Source organism: Vitis vinifera, chromosome 2, assembly GCF_030704535.1.
Source record: "Vitis vinifera cultivar Pinot Noir 40024 chromosome 2, ASM3070453v1".
In the NCBI taxonomy this organism is placed as follows: domain Eukaryota; kingdom Viridiplantae; phylum Streptophyta; class Magnoliopsida; order Vitales; family Vitaceae; genus Vitis; species Vitis vinifera.
In genome coordinates, this window is record NC_081806.1 from 9213848 (window position 1) to 9236631 (window position 22784).

A 22784-nucleotide genomic window follows, 5' to 3' on the forward strand; every position below is an offset into this window, starting at 1 on the left:
TTTTTGTACAATTTTTTTTTTACACTCGTTTACATTATTAGGAATTTTAATACCCTAACAAGCTCATTACAAGTATCAAAATCACAAACTAAAAGCTGTCAAAATTGTAAATGGAAAGCCATAAATCACATATGACAAACACCCTAATTTTTTTTGGAATAAATTAAAATATAATTTCAAATAAATTTATTAAATTAGGATTTCCTAAATAATTTTTTTGTCCAAACCAACCATTACTTGCTCACGACTATAATAAATTTGCTTATCATCTTACCACCCGAGGATATTATCTAAATTTTTACAATAGTTCCTATGATAAAATATTCCCAAAGATTCTTTATGAAATCACAAAATATAGATTATATTACAATTATCCATATAACTCATATTAATACATGTTAGAAATTAGTATAAATTGAAAACAATCATTTATGTTGTTCCTTCACTCCCTAAAACTTTTTGGAACTCTTCATATTCTTCCCATGGTTCCATAAACTATATCTACATCTAAAAATTTTAGGGGAAAAGGGATGAACATTTTTATATTTCTCAATAGGCTGTTTTACATCCAAATGAGTTAAAAATTGTAGGTCAATACAACACAATTGCATGCCAAATTATAATATTCCATTTCATTAAATGAAATTTCAACATACAAAATTAAAACAATCTAGATTATCACTTTTCTTATATCAATTATTCATATTAATATTTCCAATTATCTTATATGAAATAAATAAATCATGTTATTGTCTAATAATATATACAAACATAAAATTGATGTCATTGTAGGAATTAATATAAATCCTTCTTCCAAATGCAAATATGATACAAATGCTTACATGCAATCAAACAATGCATTGTTGTTCTTGGACTTTCACTAAATGATACACATTTGTACCCAAATACCCTCCCTATTCAGAGTCTTTATGAGGTTTTATATTTTTCTATTATGAATCTCACTCCCTTCTTAATTTGCCTTCTCTAAGTTATTTTATTTCTCATTTCTTTTCTTTCATTTTCATTTTTGCTCTCTTTGTGGTCTATTCATTCTCATTTTGATTCATATAACCATTTGATATATTAGTTATGGGCAAATAAGATTAAAAAAGAAAAATTAAGATTAAGAATTTGTTAACTATTTTAACTTAATACTTAAAGACATTTTTAACTTTAAGTTGAAACATTAAATTATTTTACTAAACATATTTTATTTAATTAGTAACTTAATTTAAGTTATTAAGTCATTTTAAGTTATTAAATTGATTTATCAAACACTCTCTAAGAGTTGGCCTGAATTTAATATATTGTTTTTTCATGTTTGGCATATATTATATGTGTGAATAAATTGATGTCTTTCATTTCTCAAACAAATCAAGATCAATTTATCTTTGCCTTTACTAGAATTTTAAATGTATCTCCAAAAGTCACATGACTACTTTTTAATTCATCAAACCCTATGAAAATATTTTTGAATTTGTACATATAGTTGCTTATTTTGGTGTCAAGATATACGTATTTTTCTCCACACTTCCTTCTTTAATTTATATGCCAATAATAAAGTGAGTTTTTCTTAATCTTTCTTTTCAATATAATCAATTTTTCTACCCACATTATTAATTAGTAGCACTTCTATATTTATAAGTATAATAATCAAATTTTTTACAATTACAATATTGAATTTCAAATTTATCATAACATCTCTTTAAATTTTTTCATGAATTTCACTTTCTTCTACGTCCTCTTGAAGAATATGAATTTTGACTTGTTTCGTCATTGTAACCACCTCTTTCTCTATTTCCTTGGTCATGATTATTTTAACTTCTTTTATGACTACTAAGATTTTCTTTCTTATCCTTTAATGAAAACTTTGTTTGAAGAATTTGTTATCATTTTTCTTAGTTGTTCCTATTTAGTCTCTTTATGGGCTCACAATAATCTCATATAGTTCATCAATGGTTATAGAATTAAAATCTTTAGACCATTCAATAACTGCAATAATACAATCAAACTTTGTATCTAAAGATTCAAATACCTTTTAAATCATGTAAATATTATTTAAATTTTTATAATTTCTTTTTAATTGATTCACAATTACTAATAATCTTGAAATATAATTAGAAATTTATTCTAACTCTTTCATAATTAAACATTCTAATTCTCCTATAAGGAGTTGAAGACGAACTTCTTACTTTATTAGTTCTTTTATGTGTTTTGTAATATCTATTATGCTTTCTTGGTATTGATTACACTTGAAATATTCTCAAAGGTATCTTTATCTATTCATTGATAAATAAGGGCGAACCCTTTTGAAAAGGTGAATCTCAATAATGGACTACACCTAAAGGGGGGTGAATAGGTGTTATAGAACAATTTAAAAATTCTCCCAACAAAGATTACCAAACCTTAGACTTTCTCAATGTCAATAAACTTCTCTTCCAACAACTTTTCAACAAATCATAACATCCACAAGAAAGAATGTATGCACCAACACTCTCCCAACAATTTATAAATGCAATACACATGCAAATGTTTCAATAATCCTCAAAAAAAAAAAAAAAAAAAAAATTATATCCTCAACTCATATCAATTTACTACATGATATCATTAACCAAAATGAGCAGAAAAATTATTAAGGATATTTCATGGATCATCACACTTATATCACCTCATATTTCTTCCATTCAATATATATGCCCAAGTAATCAATGATATCAAAAAACAGAAAATAAATCAAAGTGTAGAGTGAGAGAAAGAGACAATTAACATCGGATTTTAATGTGGAAAATCTTCGAAGAGATAAAAAACCATGGGCCTACCAACGATCGAAAACATCCACTATGAAGAATAAAAGTTGAATACAAGGTTTTACCTAGCTCAAGCCAACCAATCTGTTCTAGTATGTGGCTCATATTTGAGTGAAAAGACATATGGAGAAAAATGGGCAAAATGTCGGAGCGAAACGGAGTGGAATGGAGCAAAGCGAAGTGGAATGGAGCGAAGCGACAACATTTCCCATTCAGGCTTGTACTCTTTTTTTGTGCGCCCCCTCCCCGACAGTATGGTTTAGGGGTATTTTTGGAATTTCATTCCTAAGGGTTAGTATAAATACCCTTTTATGTAACCCTAATTTTAACATAGTGAATATCCTCTTTCACTGTTCCCGTGGACGTAGGCAATTAGCCAAACCACGTTAAATCTCTGTGTTCTTCTTTCTCATTTTTTTCTATTTTTCGCCATTAATCGTTGCACGGATTCCAACACAATCCTTCCTGGACCACTTGACTAGTACATTTCACTTTCAGCTTCTCACCTTCTTCTGGAGCACACTTGAAGTCCACATCAAGCTCGATCTCAGCCTCTTCTTGAATCCACACAAGAAGAAAATGGGTTTGTACCCAAACCCAAATAGAATGAGAGATTGAGATATGAATGAAGGAATGAATCAACCCATTAAGAGAATTGGATTTTCTTTACAACCAAAAACCCCCAAATTAGGAAAAAAGGGGAGAAAATGAAGAACACATGGAGTGGCTACAACTATCTCCACGATTATTGCAGTCTCTACCCAGAAAATGAGAGAAGTTTGTTTTTAAAGTGTAAAAAGAAGCCCTTAATCTAATGGCTGAAATTTGATCTTAAAAACAAGTTAGTTGGATTAATTTGCCCCTATACCTAGATCGATCCAAAAACAGGGGAATAAAAGCCTTGCACTAAAAACTATTTCTTCCAGCTTTCTTAACTCATTTAAAGATGAAAAATAAGGTTGATTCACATTCAATCACCACACACTCGACTACATACCCTAGCCTCTTAGCAAAGTTTTAATCTTCAAAGTCAAGTAGTCTGAAGAGGAATTGGAAAGTCGAGTTAGGGGACACTTAGAAATTTTGCCCAAAATTGCCAACCTAACTAAACACTCACACCTTTATTGTCTTATTTCCTTGTGTCTCCTTGTAACATTTCTCTACGGCCTATCATACACTTTGTGAGTCAAATAAAACTTAGTTTCATCTTGATACTCAAATTGTTGAAATGATCTTTATTAGGTACCGAGATGGTTATATTCCACTTATTATCTTTCTCTTATTGCTCTAATACCAATTTATTGGAGTATAGCTATTCTATAGAAGGAAAACTAATGGAGAAAAATTAAGAAAAAAATATTTTGTCATCAATCAGCTTTGTAATTCAACTATTACCCAATCTTGATACTCATAAAGAGTCCTTTATGAGTCAATTAGTCTGATGGAGAAACTAAAATCTATCAATCAATTAGCTTAAAAAATTATTTTAGTTGATATTTAAAAACTCTAATCTTCTAAAACTTTTGGAACTTAAGTTTACCTGAAGGTGTCTGCTGGTACAGATGGATAAGAAGTCTAGAAGGTAAAGAGCAGATGGAGATGAAGTTTGAAATTAAAGTACAGGAAATTAAGGGAGAAACCAATGTTAAAATTTCTTATTTTATAATTAAAGACTAAGGTTGTGTAGACACAGAAGGAATCTTTGATCAAACGGCCCTTTTTTTTTTTTTACATATCCTAGATGAAGTGTGAACAGACAAAAGAAAAATTCCAAATCAAAAGACATGCGTTTCTTGATCACTAGTCCCTTCTGGTAGAAACTCCTTCCATATCAATAAAATATTGTACATCGTATCTAATAAAAAAAATAGCATGAATAATTTGATCGAGTTGAGCCAAACTGCTTCCACCTAGATTGCATCGGAGTTGTCTCGAGATTATCTGACGTCCAACCTTTAGAAATTCATTGAATTCTCTATTCCTCCCCGGACCGTATTTGTCAGTGTTGCCCTATTAACAATGCCTGGATTAGATATGTCGGTGATGTGGTTAATTATTAAAGGTAATCAACTAATGAATCTTCTCGCACATTTTCTCCTGAACCACCAGCTAGCAATACCATTAGAATGCCGAAGCTTGATCCTTACCCATTCTCCTCGAGGAGTGTTTCCTCCGAATCAAGCATGTCTGGAGTTCCTTCTATGTGGTGTTGCAAGGCAGCAAGGAAAACTCGAAACATCTATACTGATCCCCACAACAGAGTACAATTGGACTCCATCACCATATCTGATCATAGAGGGCGTAACATTAATCCTGGAATAGAAAACCATTATACTGCAGCTACTTCAGCTTCTATGGGGTCTACTTTCCTTGGATTCCAGAAATGGAGTTCTTGCCTCCAAGGTGAAGGAGGTCCATATAGTTCATCAACTGGGAATTCCATGAGAACTAGAGAATTAGCAGATATGTCCGTAACAAATGAGACGAAAAAGAAATGGAAGAAGAACGTTGATGTCAATTTGATGAATGATGGGGCCTTTCCAAACAAGAAGCCCTTGTCAGAGAGAGTATCATCAGCAGCTCAACCGATGCCTATTGTGTTGGTTTGTAATGCAGAAAAGCCTAAGGATGATCGGAAATTCAACTGGGCAGATAAATATCGACCCAAAGTTTTGAGTGACTTCATCTGCCATCAAGAAATAGCTGAAATGCTCCGTCTTTTGGTATGCTAAACATTATTATTTTGCACTTTGTCAATTTTCCTTTGTATTTTCCATGAAATCCAGGTCTTAAACCTAGATATGGACAGAAATATTGAGGGAGATATTTGCTATCTCAATGAAATCCTGCAAACATAGGTCAGACTGGTTTAAATCAAAGTCACTTGAAAAGAATCCTAGAAGGTGCTCTGGCATGATGCGGGCTGATTTCAGTTCCTTATTTGTGTGTGTGTGTGTGTGTGTATTATATTCTGCAGCATGACAAGCAGACATAAGAATTAGTAGTTTTCCTAACAATGTTCAGTCGACTAAAACATTCCAGGACAGTATAAAGTTGTGCTATAACACGGAAAATATGACTTCAATTACATTTTTTGCTTCTGGTGATTCCTCAGGTAAGCATTGGAGTACTATCAAGTCATTGCATATTTGAAGGACCTCCAGGGTCTGGAAAGAGAACCATGGCCCTGGCATTGCTTAGAGAAAATTTTGGAACTCATGTAATAGAAGTAAGCTGCAAGTTCCAGTTACATTGCTATAGTAGTATCATTTTTTTTTTTTCAGTTATTTTCTTTCTTTCTTTTTTTCTTTGCCTGTTTTCTGGATTTATAATCGTTCTTTGATTGTTACTTCTTTTTTTGTCAGACAAGGGAGGAAGTTAAGGAATTCAAAGTAGAGGTGACTTGCTCTTTCAAACTTATTTCTATGTTGTTTCTGGGTTTGAATTGGAAATGGTTTTGCTTGTATGGATACACTGGGAAGAAAGTTCATGAGGAATTGGCTTTTAGCAATATCCACTGGAAATGTCCGATGCCCAGTTCAAATACAATCTTTGTACCTAATTAAACAACAGAACATATCTCAAACTTCATCATGTCCCCATTTTTAACTTCACCAAAATGAAATCATGCAGCTGATTCTTTAAAAGTTAATGACATTATTTTTTAAGTTTTTTTCTGAACATTGTTGGATCAATGCATTCCTGAGACCGATCTTTCATGTTCTTATAAGCTATACAATATGACAGGGAGGACCAATTCCAAGCATCCAAATAAATGCCCAAGTATCCTCAAAACACATAGAGGTTGATTTATCAGAACTTAAAAGCTATGCAGCTCATGTGGTCGTGGAACTGATAAAAGAAACACACACATTATTCAGCCATGATAATACAAACAACCAAGGTATATCTACATACCTTATGATGATAATGGTCTTAAATTTTCAAAAATGTCTAACTGTTCTAGATACATGTTTCTGCAGCAATAGTTCTATATGGGGCTGGAATGCTATCCATGAATGATCAACTCCAAATTCAGAGTTGTTTAGAGACTTACAAAGGCCATTACAAAGTCTACTTTTGCTCTTCTGGGGCTTCCAAGCTTCAGCATATTGAATCCCTTTGCACAGTTATTCAAATTCTGCCACCATCGAAGGAGCAGGTGATTGATTGCCACAAATTTACATTGTCGAGATGCTAATTCAGTTGATGGTATATTAGGTTCACACCATTTTTCTAAGTGATCTCTCCTTTTTATTCTTTAGATCATTAAAGTGTTGGAGTTCATTGCAAAAAGCGAAGGCATTGAACTACCTCCCAGATTGGCTGAGAATATAGCAGAGAAGTCTAAGCATAGCATTCAACAAGCTATTCATTCCTTTGAGGCCACTTGGCAATTGAAGTAAGGAAATTATATAACTTCACAAATACTACTTTAAACCTCAGTTTCTTTCGATGCAAGAGTTGGAAGAAAATTTTAGAATTTACCCTTTTGCGTATAAATCTGGTCATCCACACTATAGGCAACCCTTCCATCAGTTCCAAACCCATTTCATTAATTTCCATGATCTCACCCATCAAATAAAGCATGGAAGTATTCACAATTTCACTCAAAAGCATCGGAATGGTGACAAATTTGATGGCAAGTGACACCGAGATATTAACTTAAATCCCTACCCCGTTAGGCCATGGCATTGCTGTGTCAGTTAGTTGAAGGTTGCACTAGTCCTTCACAGAAGGAGGGGTATATATATTCTTCCGACTTTTCAATCATTTGCCACTCTCATTACAGTGTCTTCTAATATTTTGACGGATTCGCCTGAGCTAAGTGGTACAAAAGAAGTTCCTTTGAATCTTATTCTTCGAAAAATATAATCGAATTCCAAATAAGACCATGTATTTCAAGTCTTGTATTCTTTCTGTCTGTGTGCCTAAGCAATGGCCCAATGCTATGATTGCAGCTACCCCTTCAAAGAGGATCAGATGATTCCGACTGGTTGGGAAGAAGAAGTTGCAATTATTGCAAAAAGTATCGTTGATGAGCAAAGCCCAAGACAGTAAGTAGTTGACGATCATCATTTAATTAAATATTGTTCAATCATCTGATCTAGAAATTACAACAGATCTGGGGGCATCCTTGGAAGACATTCTTTGTTATCATAGCTAAATGATCTTAAAAGAAATTGGTGTAGTGTACCTATGGAAATACGGATACTGAGCATGTAATGTTTGATGAACACGAGATTTTTTTTTTTGGGTGATAGTTAAAGATAGGGCTGCAACTTAGGTAGGTTGATGGTAGCTAAGGACAATGTTTTCAGAATCAGACTAGGTACAAAACCAAAAAGTTACCGGTTTATGGTTCATTGGTTAGTGGTGGTCATTGTGAAACTGGTGATATCATAAAAATATATTTTATATTTTATATTTTATTAAAATTTAAAATAATTATAAGCAATTATATATATATATATATATATATATATATATATATATAATTAAAAATTGTTATAATATTTCATTTTTTATATTTGATATGTCAAATTAAATGATAAAGATAAAAATAAATGTATTAATATATTAAATTTTATTAAATAGAATAGGTATAATATTTAAATATGAAGGTAAAAAGAAAATTATAATATTTAATTTAATTACATATATATGTATTTTATTAATTAATTTATATTATTTTCATATTTATCATTAATAATTATTATGAAAAACATAGATATACATATTTATATTTATATTTATTTAAATGTCTTATATGATAAAAATTTAAAATAAGTATATATACATATAGATATTTACCATGTTTTTTAATAAAGTTATCATGTAGCTTAATGGTCTAGTTTAAATCCCCACAATGCAAAGTATTTTTCCAATATAACCAAAACCTATCCCACATTGGAAACTAACAGACCCCATATTTGGTATAAATGCCAGCACATTTTAGTAAACAATAAATTTTATTGTGGGTTTGCAATGAAGGAGATTAGATTGAAGACATGGGAAGCCCAACATGATTTTTGGTCAAATCAATAGTTGGATCGGTTCAAGTGGCTAGACCGAATCAGAGAGGTAGTCGACGATCAGACTGACCAATCTAGTCCAATTTTTAAAACATTTGTTAAAGATAGGGCTTCAACTCAATAGGTTGGGTTAGGTTTATGCCCAACTAGAATTAATAAATATTCAACCTAATCTCTAACTCAATTGCTTAATGCAAGCCTGACTAATTCCCATTTTCTAAGCTCAAGTTCTCAAATCTAGTCCAGTTTCATTTAATTTCTATTGATTGTAAGACTCTTAAAGAGTATGGTCTGGCTCCCCTACTAAGTACACAAATTTGAGAACTTTTTGCTATTATGCTTATGTTTGTGTGAATGATGCTAAGTTGGAATCAAGGGTAAGTAAGTGTATATTTTGGAGGTATATATGCAAATGATGTGAAAAGGTATAGAGTATAGTTATTAGATTTAAATCCTCTAAAATGAGTAGGAATGTGACCTTTGATAAGTTTGATATGTTGAATCCATGGAAGGACAATTTAATGAGGAAAAAAAAAACCCTTGGTGAAAAGAAAGGTGGAATTTAAGAATAAAGCTTCAAGAAACACACATTCACACACACACAAAAGGTTTTCAAAAAAGTTGAATTATAAAAAGGTGCAATAATATCTTAGTAAGAAAGAAAATGCACCATAAGATCAATAATATATTTTGGCTAGAAACAAAATGAGAAAGTTGATTAAACCACCTCAAAGGTATGCTTATGTAGATTTGGTTGTGGTAAAAAAAGATGGAGAATGAGGAACCTCATATTTACCATAAATTCATTAATAGTAGAAAGTTTGCATAGTAGATTAGTGTTGGTGAATGAGGGGATTGAATCTCTTTAGAAGAACCACAATTAGTCTATAATTGAGAATTCTAATAAATAAAAAATTGTTTGTTTCAAATGGGGTTTTAAAAAAAATTAAAAAAAATGAAAGAACCCTAGGAGTGGAGATGGTAGGTTTGAAAGCATGCTTGGTAGCAACGGGCTACACACAAAAGAAGGGTGTCAAATTCATTGTAGTATTTTCACCTATTATGAAGCATTAATTACTCAATCAGGTTTCACTTTTTTTTTGTTACTATATGTGATTTAAAGTCGAAGCAACTTAATGTTTTGCATGGTAAATTGGAATAAACAATTTATGCATTAACTTAAGGAACTCGTCATTCCAAGTAAAAAATACCTTGTTTTCATTTTGAAGATATCTATTTATGGCTTGAAGAAATCTCTTACCCAGTGATTTAAAAGGTTTGATACTTTTACGACTTGTAGTGGCTATAGTAAGAGTATGATTGATAATTATAATGTCCTATTAATTACCTACAAGACTATGTTTGAAATCAATAGGTTGAAAACTCAACTTATGGAAAGATTAAAATGAAAAACCTTGAACCTTCAAAGGAAATATTGGATATAAAGATTCATCGAAATTGAGAAGTGGGCAAGTTTTACTAATAACATAAAAAGTACATTGAGAAAATGTAAGAATACTTTAGAATGCAGGGATCAAAGCCTGTGGCTTGTCCATTGGCAGCTTACCTCAAAATTTCAAGTATTTTATCATCAAATACCAAGGAGAAGGTAGAGCACATGTCAAGTGCCCCTTATTTTGGTATAGTTGGAAACAATATGCATATTATGATTTATACTATGTCTATATTAGGTCATATTTAAATAGAGTCCTTAAAAGCATAACATGATGTAATAATAGATGAATTATTCTAGTTCTACTTTCTCTATCCCATATATATATATATATATATATATATATATATATATATATATATATATGCATTATATATTTTGAGTATTCTGATGTGGCATCTCTAACATGGAATTAGGTGCATTAGAAATTACACGGAAAATCCAAATCATGGGTTCCTTGTAAGTTAATGATTTGTTCACAGTAGGTTTGTAAACTTAGCAATCCATTTGAAATTATATAGTATTACCTCATAATTGTAGGGATGATTGGTCTTGACCATTGGGATAGGGTCCTCATGGTGAGTGCACTAGTATATACAATTAGGGATGGCAATGGGGCGAGTTCGAGATGGGTCGCCTCCATCCCAACCTTGCCCCGTTTATTCAAAATAACTCACATCCATGTCTTAAAAAATTAAACGGAATAGGACGGGGCGAGTCGGGTATGAGAAATTCCCATACTCGACCTACCCCACACTATTTAACTTTTTTTTAAATTTTTTTTAATTGCATTAAAATAAATATATTTTATAAATAATTAAATTATTATATTTTTTTATAACTTATTTTATTAAAAATAGTAAAATAAAAATTAATTTTATTTAATTTTAAAAATTAATTTGATATATAATTGGGGTGGGACGGGGTGGGATAAGGCAATACTCGAACCCACCCCGAACCTACCTCGGGTTTTAAAAAAAATTCTCAAACCCATCCCAAACTCGTTTAGTTAAAAATTGAAACTCGTCCCATTAGGGACGGGACAGGGCAAGTACCTCAAAAAAACCATCCCATTGCCATCCTTATATACAATTACGAATTATATAAAACCGAGGGTAAATCATAACATAAAGCTATCGAATAGTCATGACTTCACTAAATTGTTATATTGTATTGTCTCTTTAACTTAAGATAATACCAATTACACATTATATAAGACCTACGATGAGTCATAACATAAAGCTATCAAATAGTCATGACTTCATTGAACTGTTATATTGTATTGTCTCTCTACCTTGACAGAATACCAAGTTTGTGCCAAAGTTAGTATAGTGACTTTGGTGTTCGGGTCAAATCTTAAAGTGAATCTATATTCTTTATGAATTGGGTCATTGTTGATATAAGTTGGTATTGATAGGTAATCTAAATAGAGACACCATGAAATTTCATGGACTTTAAGACAGTGTTGTCCCTTTAGGTGATCTTAAGGACATGTGATCAAGAAATTTGTGGCCCCAATAATTCATTAAGTGGAATGTAACGTATACTTTCTAAGTTAGGATATGTGAGTTAATCATATAATAGAGGTAATCTTGAGAGATTGATAGTTTTCACTTTATTAGATTACGGACATCAGTTCATGGGGAGACTATATACAATGGATAGTAGGTCATAGACCTGAGTTCTTATATCTCATTGTAATATACATAGAATATTGAAGTGTAATTAACTATCTATAGTATGATGTTGAGTCAACTTCAGAATTGGATTATGAGGGAGCTAGTATCTTCCTATGGGTCCCAATGGTCCCCACTCAAACTCAAATTCCTAGATGACATAGTTTATGAGGATTGTATGGGTACATAAAGACATTTTAGTAAATATGGAAGGTACACCGGAGCTTGTGAATGGTCTCTCTAAATTAGGCTAATTGATTAATTGGAGCCCAATTAAGAATCAATTTTTAAATGTTTGTATTTTAAGGTTTGGGGATATCCAAACCTAAAAGTTTGTATCTTCACCATAAAGAATCAATTTTTAAAATTAGTATTTCTTTTGTTATGCAGAGATCTAATCTGCTAATAGGTTATACATTTCACATGAAGTTATTGTGGTAAATAGATATATGGATTGTTTGAGCAAGACGCACTAGCAAGTAACGAAATAGACCCTCGATACTTGAAAGGCACATTATATGTTGGCTTAGTACATGAGAGAAGTAATGACATTTTTAGAAGAGTTCTTGGTCAAACTAATTCTAATTATGCTAGGTATTTGGACATAAGAAGGCCTTTGATAGGGTAGGTATTCACTTTATATGGTTGTGGCATCAATTGGAAAGCAACATTACAATCTACAATTATTTTGTCAATTACTAAAGCATAATATATGACAACCATAAAAGCAATGGTAGAAGTCATTTTTCTTCATGGTTCAATTTACAACTTGGGCTATAGTTGGTTTCTGGATACTATAATAGTCAAAGTATCATAGTTCTAGATAAAATTAATTATTCTTACAATGGATAATCAAATAGATCTAATGAGTTAGCCTATTGATTGAATTGGTATCTTTTGTATTTGAGGGAACAACATGGAAGATTTGAGTTTGTGTAAAACTTAGAAATTTGAGTCAATTTTGTTATTTGATTTTAAAAGGGCAGTTGAAAACCCAATTTTTGGAATTTAACTCTTCACCCTCTTTTGGTCTTATTTGGAAAAAAATATCCTTACTATTTTATTGTAAAAATAACATTTTTTTTTTTAAAACCTACATGTAAATACTTAAAATGATAAAAGACATTAATGTCAAAAATGGGTTAAAGGGTTAGATTCACAAATTTGGTGATCATTTCATCCCTTTTAACCAATGAATTCAAAATTATTAGAAACTTAAATTTCTTTTTAAGATATTTTTTAACACATTGATGTTTTCTTGTTAAGATTTCCTTTTGTGATAAACTTTCCCATTATTGTAAATGAAGTATCCAATTATGAAATTTTCTTTTTAAACTAACTCTTTTTTGTTTTTTGTTTTTTTTTTTTTTTTTTTGAATTTTTATAATTAAGCAATCGACATGCAATTTTCTTATGTAAGAAAATGTAGAAAGAGATTATCTTTTTGGTGCAATTAGAGCTTTAAATTTTAAAGGTTCTAAGCCACTAATATCCTCCAACAGGAAAGTTCTTATTCATCTTTATCCATAGATATAGGCTTTAGACCAAACCACTTAAATCATTATATAATTTATGTATTCTTCATTTTCATCCTCTTACTTTCTTCCTCCTACTATTGTTTTTTGTTATGATTTTTTTCACAACAAATGCATTTGGACAACAGGTTCTACATGGTCAGCGCAAAGCTTAAAAAATTGATGGTCCACAATGTATCTCCTGAGATCATTTGTAAGGTAAAATCGGTCCACTCCAAATTCTTGAAGCTACTTTTTGGTGGCAATTCTTCAATTATTGCAATGAGAAGTGTCTCATAATGTGCAGAGTTTAGTGGAAGAATTAAATAAGCTTTTGGATTACCAATTCCAGATGATAGTCACTAATTTACGGCAGGTATTGTGTTGTGTCAATCTAACTTAAATTAATACGTGATAATCCTGTTTCCACCATACTAAAATTATACTCAGCTAACACTTAGACGTGGGTGTTGTACTGATTACGGAGGTTTTATTGGTCAGAACTTGATAGGTGTTCAAAGTGAATTAGAAGGTGAAAGAATTGAAGAACCAGGGAAAAGGAATGATGTTCTGTTTCCGAGGATAGTAGGTAACGTAATTGGATCTTCTTCTAGTAATGGCGATTAATACTTGGCTCAGGTGTATATACTTATTTGAATTTTGGCACAAAGTACACAAAAGGATATATAATATCTCATTTTCAAAGAAGGGTGTTATTGGAGGATATCATTTCTTTCTCATGTGTTCATTGACAGTTCTAACTACAGCCTGTGCTTTTCTTTGACAGAATCTATAGCGAAGTTCATGAGCGTCTACAAGATTATTTCCCAACAAAGAGGACAGCAGAATGCTCAAATTGAGTATAAGGTTTAACCAGCTTTCATATATATATATATATAAGTGATGCAACCAAGTTGGATGAAATGGTGAAAGTGGCTTCTTCTTGGACTGATGCTCGAAGGTATAATAACAAGCGTAAGGTAGAATGAGAAAGGAAAGGGAGATTGTAAGTCATGAAAAAAAAAAGACGTATAATTCCTTTAGATGTATCAGAGCAAGCAATGAAACTAGATGAAGCAAATCTATTGATGCTCGTAACTGGAATCATCCATCTATAATAATTGCAGTGAAACGTGGTTTGATGAAGGGAAAAAAAGGAAAAAAGCAAGCAGGAAGCTACTTATTTAGCAGCAATCTATATTATGTTTTATGATTTAATCTTGTCCTTAGAGCTATTGAAGTCTTGTACAATCGGAATAAACAATCCAAAATATGGTATTATGATGAAAAAACTTTGGTAAATCATCCTCATTTCTCACATTTTGGTTCTGATAAATGCTTTCTAGCATTTTCCGAAACATGGGCTGGTTAATTTGTTCAATTTTCTTTTACATGTGGCCTTCAAAACTTTAACCCCTGAAGAGCTACTTCTCATTCATTAATGTACCATCTTCACCTGCACAACAAATGTCGTAGAGTTTGGTTTTGCTTTCCATTCAAAAAGAAAGAAAGAAAAAAGTGGAACAAAAGAGAAGCAAATAAAGGAAACACCCAAAAATAAAATAAAATCCGTAACTGAATTAATCCTCAAATTTTAGTGTTTTTAACAAGCTATGCTAACGGTTCCTACTTAACTTTAAAAGCAAAACAAGAGATGATGAATTCATCTACTACTTTCCTTAATATCTCTTGTGCTAAAGAAACCAAAAAAAAAAAACAAATGAGGAAAGAAAAAGGGAAAAATTTTAAACATTGTCCTCGTTGCTGCCTGAAAATCCTGAAACCTCACCAACGCCACCTTTACCTTTGTTCCTATAGCGGGAGTAGTCACCAAATGTGGTGCAACTCCAATTATGTCCCCTTGTAATCTTGGCTTTCACATGTTCAGGCAATATCAATGTATGTTTATCCTCCTCTCCTTTTGTCCAAGCTATGGAATGCCCGGTGGAATGTGACCTTGAAAACTTCCCCTCCTTATTCTCTACAATTTGTAAACCGTGGGCATTGGTAGCTCCTCCTGTGCTGCTTCCTCCTCTGCATTCCTCGTCTCCGTCCTTAATCGCAATGCTACACTCATCGTCCAGTGACTCATTCTCATCAATGTCCTGCATGGTATTATTGTTAGCCGGGGACTTTTCTAGCGACTTCAATGGCACATCCAGGCTCCTACGACAAACCGGACATGTGTTATGGGATCCAAGCCAAAGGTCAATGCAATCATGATGAAAAACATGGTAGCACACTGTCAAAAGGCGAAGCATATCATCATCCTCGAATTCGGACAGGCAAATGGCGCATTCTAGGCCATACTTTTGTTCCCGATAGTCTTTAACTGTTGAATATACAAAAGTGGGAAATGAATCTATAATAGAAGGATCAAGGCCATGGACAGCAGAAGAGCCGCCCGGTCCATGCGTGCCAGAAGGACTTCGGCCTAGCCATGTATGGGAGAGGTTTCCCATGAAACACCTACAAAAGTATACAGAGAAAAAACCAAGAAAGAAGAAGACGAGAAGAATGACAGTTAGGATTACAGTTATGGGCGGGGCGTAGGCATCTGGGTGTGTGTGATGGACGGAGGTTGTCGACATTGCCGGGGTAGAAGGCAATAGCCGTGTTGGTTGGCCGGAGATTGATATTCCGGCCTTGAAGAGCTTTAGCACGTGGGATTTTTTGTTGCTCTTTTTTCCCTGTTTCTTCTCTTTTGTTCTAGTTAGTAATGCTTTGAGATATATGGGGGAGGAAAAAAAAGGAGGAAATGTGTGTTTGGGAGCTGAGAAATGAGGGGTCTTAATTTAGCATGTGGGGGGTGAGGTGGAGATGTTGGTTCGTTGTCCATGGTAGGGATAATAGCCATTGACTATTGAGCGAGTCCTTGTGAGAAGGATGAGTTGTATGGTCTCAAGATTGGCAAGTTGCTCCCAACAAAATTGCTTTATTTATCATTATTGCAACCACCAACATATGTCCATTCAAATCTAAGCAAAATATTACTCTCTTCTACTATCTAACTTACTACACAAGAAAACATTTTTAATTAATTGCTCCAACATTTCAATTTATATGTGGGTTGATGATTGTTTTGCATGGGGTCTAACAAGTCAATTCTCATGTTCATGTTAAGTTTTTCCTTTGATTTAAATTTTATAATCAACATAAAAATTTCTATTTAATGGTATTAATTTACATGATAATGTTAAGTTTTTCCTTTCATTTCGAATTTTATGATATTAAGGCCTCGTTAGAGGATTCGTTAATGCAAAAATATTTTTTGTTAAACATGAACTTTTAAAACCGAAAGTTCAAATAAAATTAAGCAAATAAGCATAAAAGTTGTCTAAGAAATCAATCCCAACAAGGCCTAAATTTAAAATCATCATCTCATTTCATATCTTTATTCATTAATTTAATTTATGTTTACCTTGAATTTGGCATCAACTAAACCTTTATAGTGATACTCAATCAAGACCATGTGGGGTATCTCGCTTGAAATTTGGCTAGGACCATCAGTCAAGATTTTTAACTCTCAAGACCAACCAGCTAGGCATGGGGTTCATTTGCCTAGCACTTTCCGCAGGACTCTGGGTGCTTGGAGACCATTTCTTCAAGATTTATTTGTGGGATTTCTGCTGAAGAAATGGGCATGCCTGTCAAGTGTCAACCCCAATTTCAGGGTCCTTTCCATGCTCATATGAAAAACTATGATTTAGCTGCATTACATCTCAGTTGGGTGGTGATAAATTTTCCGGTAGCTGGGTAAAAGCAGGGAGGAAAGGGGAAAGGCATATGGGCAGAAGCAAATGACACATAAGGTACATTGAGAGGAAAAAATAACACAATAAGAAAAGTAAAATGTAATGATCTACCTGGGTAAACGCATGGAAAATGCCACTAGATTGAGTTGCTGATTGTTTTCCAAACACAAAGGTGTGGAGGAGAAATATGAACTTCAACTGTAAATTTGAGAGGTGACGCATAGGCAAGAGCAGTCTTTTGGGACAATGAAATGGATCATCTGAAAATTATGTATGACAACAAAGATAAAGATTGTAAATGCAATCAAGCTCCAGAAGTCCGAAACCAAAAGCAAAGACTCATACATCAAAAATTTGGGACAAACTGTAAAGGGCAAGGCTCTGCTTGAAATATGCCAGCCAACAACTCCTTAAACTTACAAGTGAAATGTGCCCCATAATGTCCCAGGCGGTTGCATTTGTTCAGATTTCCATTAAAGCTCCTCTTTACAGTAGGATATTTAAGTGGCCATCATCTTTCTTCAACACTTCCAGGTGACGAATTTCCAAATTTCATTCAATGTCATCAATCCAATCACCATATATCCTACTGATTTTGTCAGGACCCTTCCATTTCTTCTGAGTTCTCTGCCCAGGTCTCTGGATTACACTAGTCGGCCGTTGGGATGGAACTCCAGCATGGTAAACATCTGAATGCGGGACAGAAGCGACTAAGGGAACTGAAGTGACGAATGCAACCACAGCATCTGATGGAGGTTTTGAAGGCACCCCTCCCTGCTTTGAGTCAGGAGGTGCAGAAGTAGAATCTCTAGATTCATCCACGAGGCCCCCACCATAACGGTGTAGTTCTGTAGCCAGAAATATTTTATTTCAAAATAAAATATAAAATTCTTTGCTATTCCAATATAAAAGAACTGCAGTTTTACTTACTTTGTAAAACCCCATAAAACATGACATCAAGCTAAAACAAAGAAAGCAACTCATGGTAATTAAAAAACTAGTCATCTGGGACCTTTAATCAGGAATGCATTTAGTGTCCTGAAAGCCAAGCCAATCAGATGAACCTAGATGCTAATATGAAAACTATGCTTCAAGGTTATGTAATAAAAACAAGTGTTTCTGCCTATCAGAAGGAATATTCAACTGTTTCACTTCCCCAAAGCCTTGAGAAGGTGTGAACCCTACATGTGCTTCCAACTTATATCATGTTCTTCAGTAGTTAACAGTTAATAACTTCTAAATGAATTAGCAACTAAAAATGTTAAGAGATCATTACTTTGTGTCACCAAGGGAAATAATAATGGCTACCCAAAGAAGGAAATAGTCCATATTTTTGTGAATCCACAAGAAATTGGCAACTTGGCCAATGAGAGGCTTATGCTATACCCAGACTCCTGAGGTGTAGTTCTCATGTGAACTCATGAAAGGCATTTTCCTTTTACAGGTCTCAAGACATAAGTCCAATGCCCTGTGAGCAACCCAAAAGTAAAGTGGACGGTTGAGTTTCTGTAACACCTAGCTTCAAGGAATACATTGATGATTAAATCACAAATGCTTTAAAAAATAAATGACTCAGAGAGAGAGCGAGCTGCAGACATTACACCATCAATACAGATTTTGGATTACAACCTATCCAAGAAGCGGATAATCCAAATTAACTTACTTATCTAGCAAGGTCAACCACATGTTTCTATTGGACCCCACATGTTTCTGTTAGACCAACAGATCCCCTCAAATTAGATTTTGATGTCCCTAAATCTGGAAAATGTTCAATTGTACACTAGATTTGTGGAAGCAATCACAAATACATGAATCATTGACTCCAAAACATATATTTTCGGTTGGTAGATAACTTCACCACAGATATGGGGGTTTTTTCATGGCAAATCCTCAAAATGCAGACAAAGTGGCACGATTACATGTGTGCTTGTGCATGTGCTCATGAACATATATTTTCTGTGTATGCATCTCTATATGTATGTAAGAAACACTGAAAGCTGTTGGCCGCTAACATAAACAATTTTACAAATGTTGTCACTTGTTAGCCATTCATGGCAAGTCCTCAAAATGCAGACAGAGAAGCTCAATTACATGTGTGCTTGTGCATGAGCTTACGAACATATATTTCCTGAGCATGAATCTTCATATGCTTATGAGAAAAACCAAAAGTTGTTAGCTGCTAATATGAACAATTTTACAAATGCCATTACTTTTTAGGCATTTATACATTAGGATCAAATTAATGAAGCAATAACAGCAGCTCTATGATAACAGATCCACTGAACATGTACTCAAATACATTTCAGAAGCAATAGAAGGGATGCAGCTGTTTTCAAACACATACTGATGGAATGTGGATGTATGTGCCTTGTTTTGAAACTAGTCTTTGCATACTAATTATGGGTAAAGTGTCCTATGTTAGAGATTTCTCTAGTCAAGAAAAAAGTCATATCTTCATTGTTATGTGACAACTGGGGTTTAATGGAAATTTCACAGGATTATAGTCGTTAAAACTTACAGTTCACAGTGAGATAGAGGTGCAATACCACATTTTTCAAGTTATACATACACGAGTATGTAGATATTAACATGTTTGCCAATCTTTGATACTTAGAAAAAATAAATAAAGAAAGAAATTCAATTCTTTTCAAAATAATACATCACTATTTAGGTTAAACCTACAGGACAAAAAGGAAAGAACCAGGGGGAATGATCCCACGAGGAACCATTGCAAGTCTGCTACCAAATACACTTACGGCAGATTGAAGCTTAAGAGCAATTATGGTTCCAAGTCCAACCAACATCATGGAGATGTTATTCTAATAAAAACTCTGTAATTTTAATTACTTGAATGTTGGCCTTAAGGATGATGATGAATCAAATATGAGGATATTTACATAATATGTTTCTTGAGGTTTTTTTTTTCTTTTCTAGGGGATGATGATAAACTTGGAAAGTTAATCCTTTGAAACTGGCATCATAAAGACATATATACCATTAGGCAACACAAGTACACAATTACACTTGATGATCATAATTTCTGTTTGGTACATTGGTTGGAGGACTTACAGGAACTTACAACTTTTGGCATGATATATTCATCAGATAACTAATAGGAACTTGGAACCAAACTTGTAGTAAAATTTTTCTAAATGTTCATTTTATGGATTTTGTGATGTATCTGTACAGTAAAATGTCATTTGTAATTAAGCTGATTTTATTGACACTATTGCTAAATGTCTACAAATATATTATATTTATGACTGCCTATATATTATTTTACACTTCATCCTTGTAATGTTTGTGTTCTATATATTGTATGCATGTTTTTTCTCTATTAAGTTCACAATACACACACACACTCACACATATGCATAGATAGATAGATAGATAGATAGATAAATACAATCATTTAAACAAGACAACCATTGTAATCGCATAGAGGCTAAAAAGTTTATCCAATGCCATGGTTGTTCTATTATACTAGGAGATGTGCCATAATTATTTTCCTTGAAGCTCCAATTAGCACTAAGCAGAAAATGTTTCCTTCTGGATCAATGAATTCCTAGCAACAACTATTAATAAAAAGAAGGTTAACATTTGATAAGTATTTTATAATGCAAAATAAATAAATAAAATAAAAAGAGAAGGAAAAACCAAAAAGTTGAATTAATCATACCTCCCATTCCATGAGCAAAATGGCACTTGCTCCCAAACGGGCAATACCCTGTAAGCTCCCACTTATTACAAATCCTGGTTTTCCAATTGGAAGGCTTGATATTTGATCCACTCCCCCCACCACCACCACCACCACCACCACCACCACCACCACCACCACTACCACCACCACCACCACCACCACCACCACCACCACCACTACCACTACCACTACCACTACTATACCCACCACCTGCACCGGGGCCCAAACTTATAGCCACACTCTCCCGAGCCTTTGACTGCTCATCATGAAGAAAAGTGCAGTTATCTCCATATGGGCACCCCTCATCAGTGTAGAACTTCTTACAATGACGCCCCTTGTAAGACCTTTGAGTCTCCACACCAAAACTAGAGGATCCAATTGATGGAATTTGAAACTCCTCCCTTGGCTCCGAGGACACGCCTCGTTCTTCGTCATGTGCTGCCACAATTTCTTGCCAATTTGGAGGCGGTCTTCTAAGCTCTTGAATGCTATGAGCAAAATTGCAATTGGTCACATATGGGCAAGTCCCAGCACGGAATTTACAACAGAGCTTGGTCTTAAAGAACATTTTCCCAATTGCTTTTGATCGGTTAGAAGGCAAATCCCTGTCCCGACCAAACACATTGCCTTGGGAATCCACTACCTGTGAGTTTCTAGATTTCTTGTTTGGGGGTTCACTTCCAGACCGACTTTGAGATTGCCTTCCCTCATAATTCGAGTTGGAGGGAGTGTCACCCGATCCATCCCCATTCCAAACTGCATAATCATCCTCAGTTGCCCATACTAATTGATCACTAGACCCCGGAATCCAATTATCAACACCACCACCAACACTCCCTGAAAACCCAGCTTCCCGGCCGTTATCCATCAACGCTACAACCCACCAGCCAAGTTTATACAGTTTTTTTGTATTTTTTTTTCAAAAGGAAACAACAGTATTAAGGCAAAAGCCCTAGCTGGTAATCAAAGATAGTAAATGGCAGCCCATACAAATGACACCCACAAAATCAAATCAACATTAATTGAATCTGAAACTGGGTTAGATCACAACTTACCTAAAATTTCCAAACCAGACTAATTTAACGAATGGGTATTCCAATAACACATCAACGATCAGGTAACACAGATGGAAACCACAAAATTTACGAAAAAACTAAATTGGAAAAGACCAACCTTTAGAAAACAAAAGCAAGCAACAATAAATAGACAAAGAAAATTGGTTGCCAAATTGGGAATAAGCTTAGATCTGCAGACTCAAAAGGTCGATGGAAATTCAAAGAAACCAGGAATAAAATAAGCAAGAGAAGAAATTCCAACAAAAAAAAAACAAAACAAAACAAAAAACAAAAACAAAACAAAACAAAACAAAGAAAGAAAGAGCAGAAAGGGGTTGATAACTTACATAGATTTGGAAAATGGAAGAAAAAGATATGAAATCAAAAGTTAGATTCTGTGAAGAGTGTGAGAAATGGAGAAACCCCAAAGGCAAGAGTGAGTGACGATGTAAAAGCAGGAGGAACTGTCAATGAAGACTCATGCCAGGAGGAACTGTCATTTTATTTTTCATCTCTTGATATTTTTTTTGTCTTCATTTGTTTTTTGGAATAAACTTTCCAATAAATTGATGACACGTCATTTGTAATTTAGATAAGATTTACCTAGTTAAAACGGTTTCCTACCAACAAAATAAATAAATAAATCCTTTTCCAATAAAGTTGGCTAAATAAACAAATATTAATTCAGTCAAAGTCACCTCAACCAAATGATATTAACTTTTGTAGGTCACATGAAAATTGTACAAATTGGTAGTAGAATACAAGATCCCATGGATAAGACTTCACATT

At 33.6% G+C, this 22784-nt stretch overlaps 2 protein-coding genes across 3 annotated transcripts; both read right to left on the bottom strand.

Moving 5' to 3' along the window:
* Nucleotides 1–15043: 15043 nt before the first annotated feature.
* Nucleotides 15044–17244, bottom strand: LOC100257354 (RING-H2 finger protein ATL29). The gene has a single exon (XM_019224600.2). It carries the CDS (start codon nt 16074–16076, stop codon nt 15231–15233), a length of 846 nt encoding a protein of 281 aa, XP_019080145.1. The 5' UTR covers nt 16077–17244; the 3' UTR covers nt 15044–15230.
* A 232-nt stretch (nt 17245–17476) lies between these two features.
* On the bottom strand, nt 17477–22500 carry LOC100262704 (zinc finger CCCH domain-containing protein 12). Of its 2 annotated transcripts, XM_019224597.2 has the most exons (3): nt 22343–22488; nt 20920–21813; nt 17477–18088 (listed from the first exon to the last, which is right to left on the bottom strand). In XM_019224597.2, the coding sequence occupies exons 2-3, from the start codon at nt 21806–21808 to the stop codon at nt 17793–17795; spliced, it is 1185 nt and encodes a 394-aa protein (XP_019080142.1). In that variant the 5' UTR covers nt 21809–21813; nt 22343–22488; the 3' UTR covers nt 17477–17792. The 2 variants fall into 2 exon arrangements, with proteins under 2 accessions (XP_019080142.1, XP_010663412.1); XM_010665110.3 differs by having other exon boundaries at nt 20920–22500.
* Nucleotides 22501–22784: the final 284 nt, after the last annotated feature.

What these genes read in the sequence shown, in the direction of transcription:
- LOC100257354 (XM_019224600.2), bottom strand. Translation starts at nt 16,076, where the DNA reads ATGTCGACAACCTCCGTCCATCACACACACCCAGATGCCTACGCCCCG.
- LOC100262704 (XM_010665110.3), bottom strand. Translation starts at nt 21,808, where the DNA reads ATGGATAACGGCCGGGAAGCTGGGTTTTCAGGGAGTGTTGGTGGTGGT. An exon ending in TTTTGCTCATGGAATGGGAG is followed by an intron (nt 18,089 to 20,919) that starts GTATGATTAATT and finishes TTCTGGCTACAG; the next exon opens with AACTACACCGTTATGGTGGG.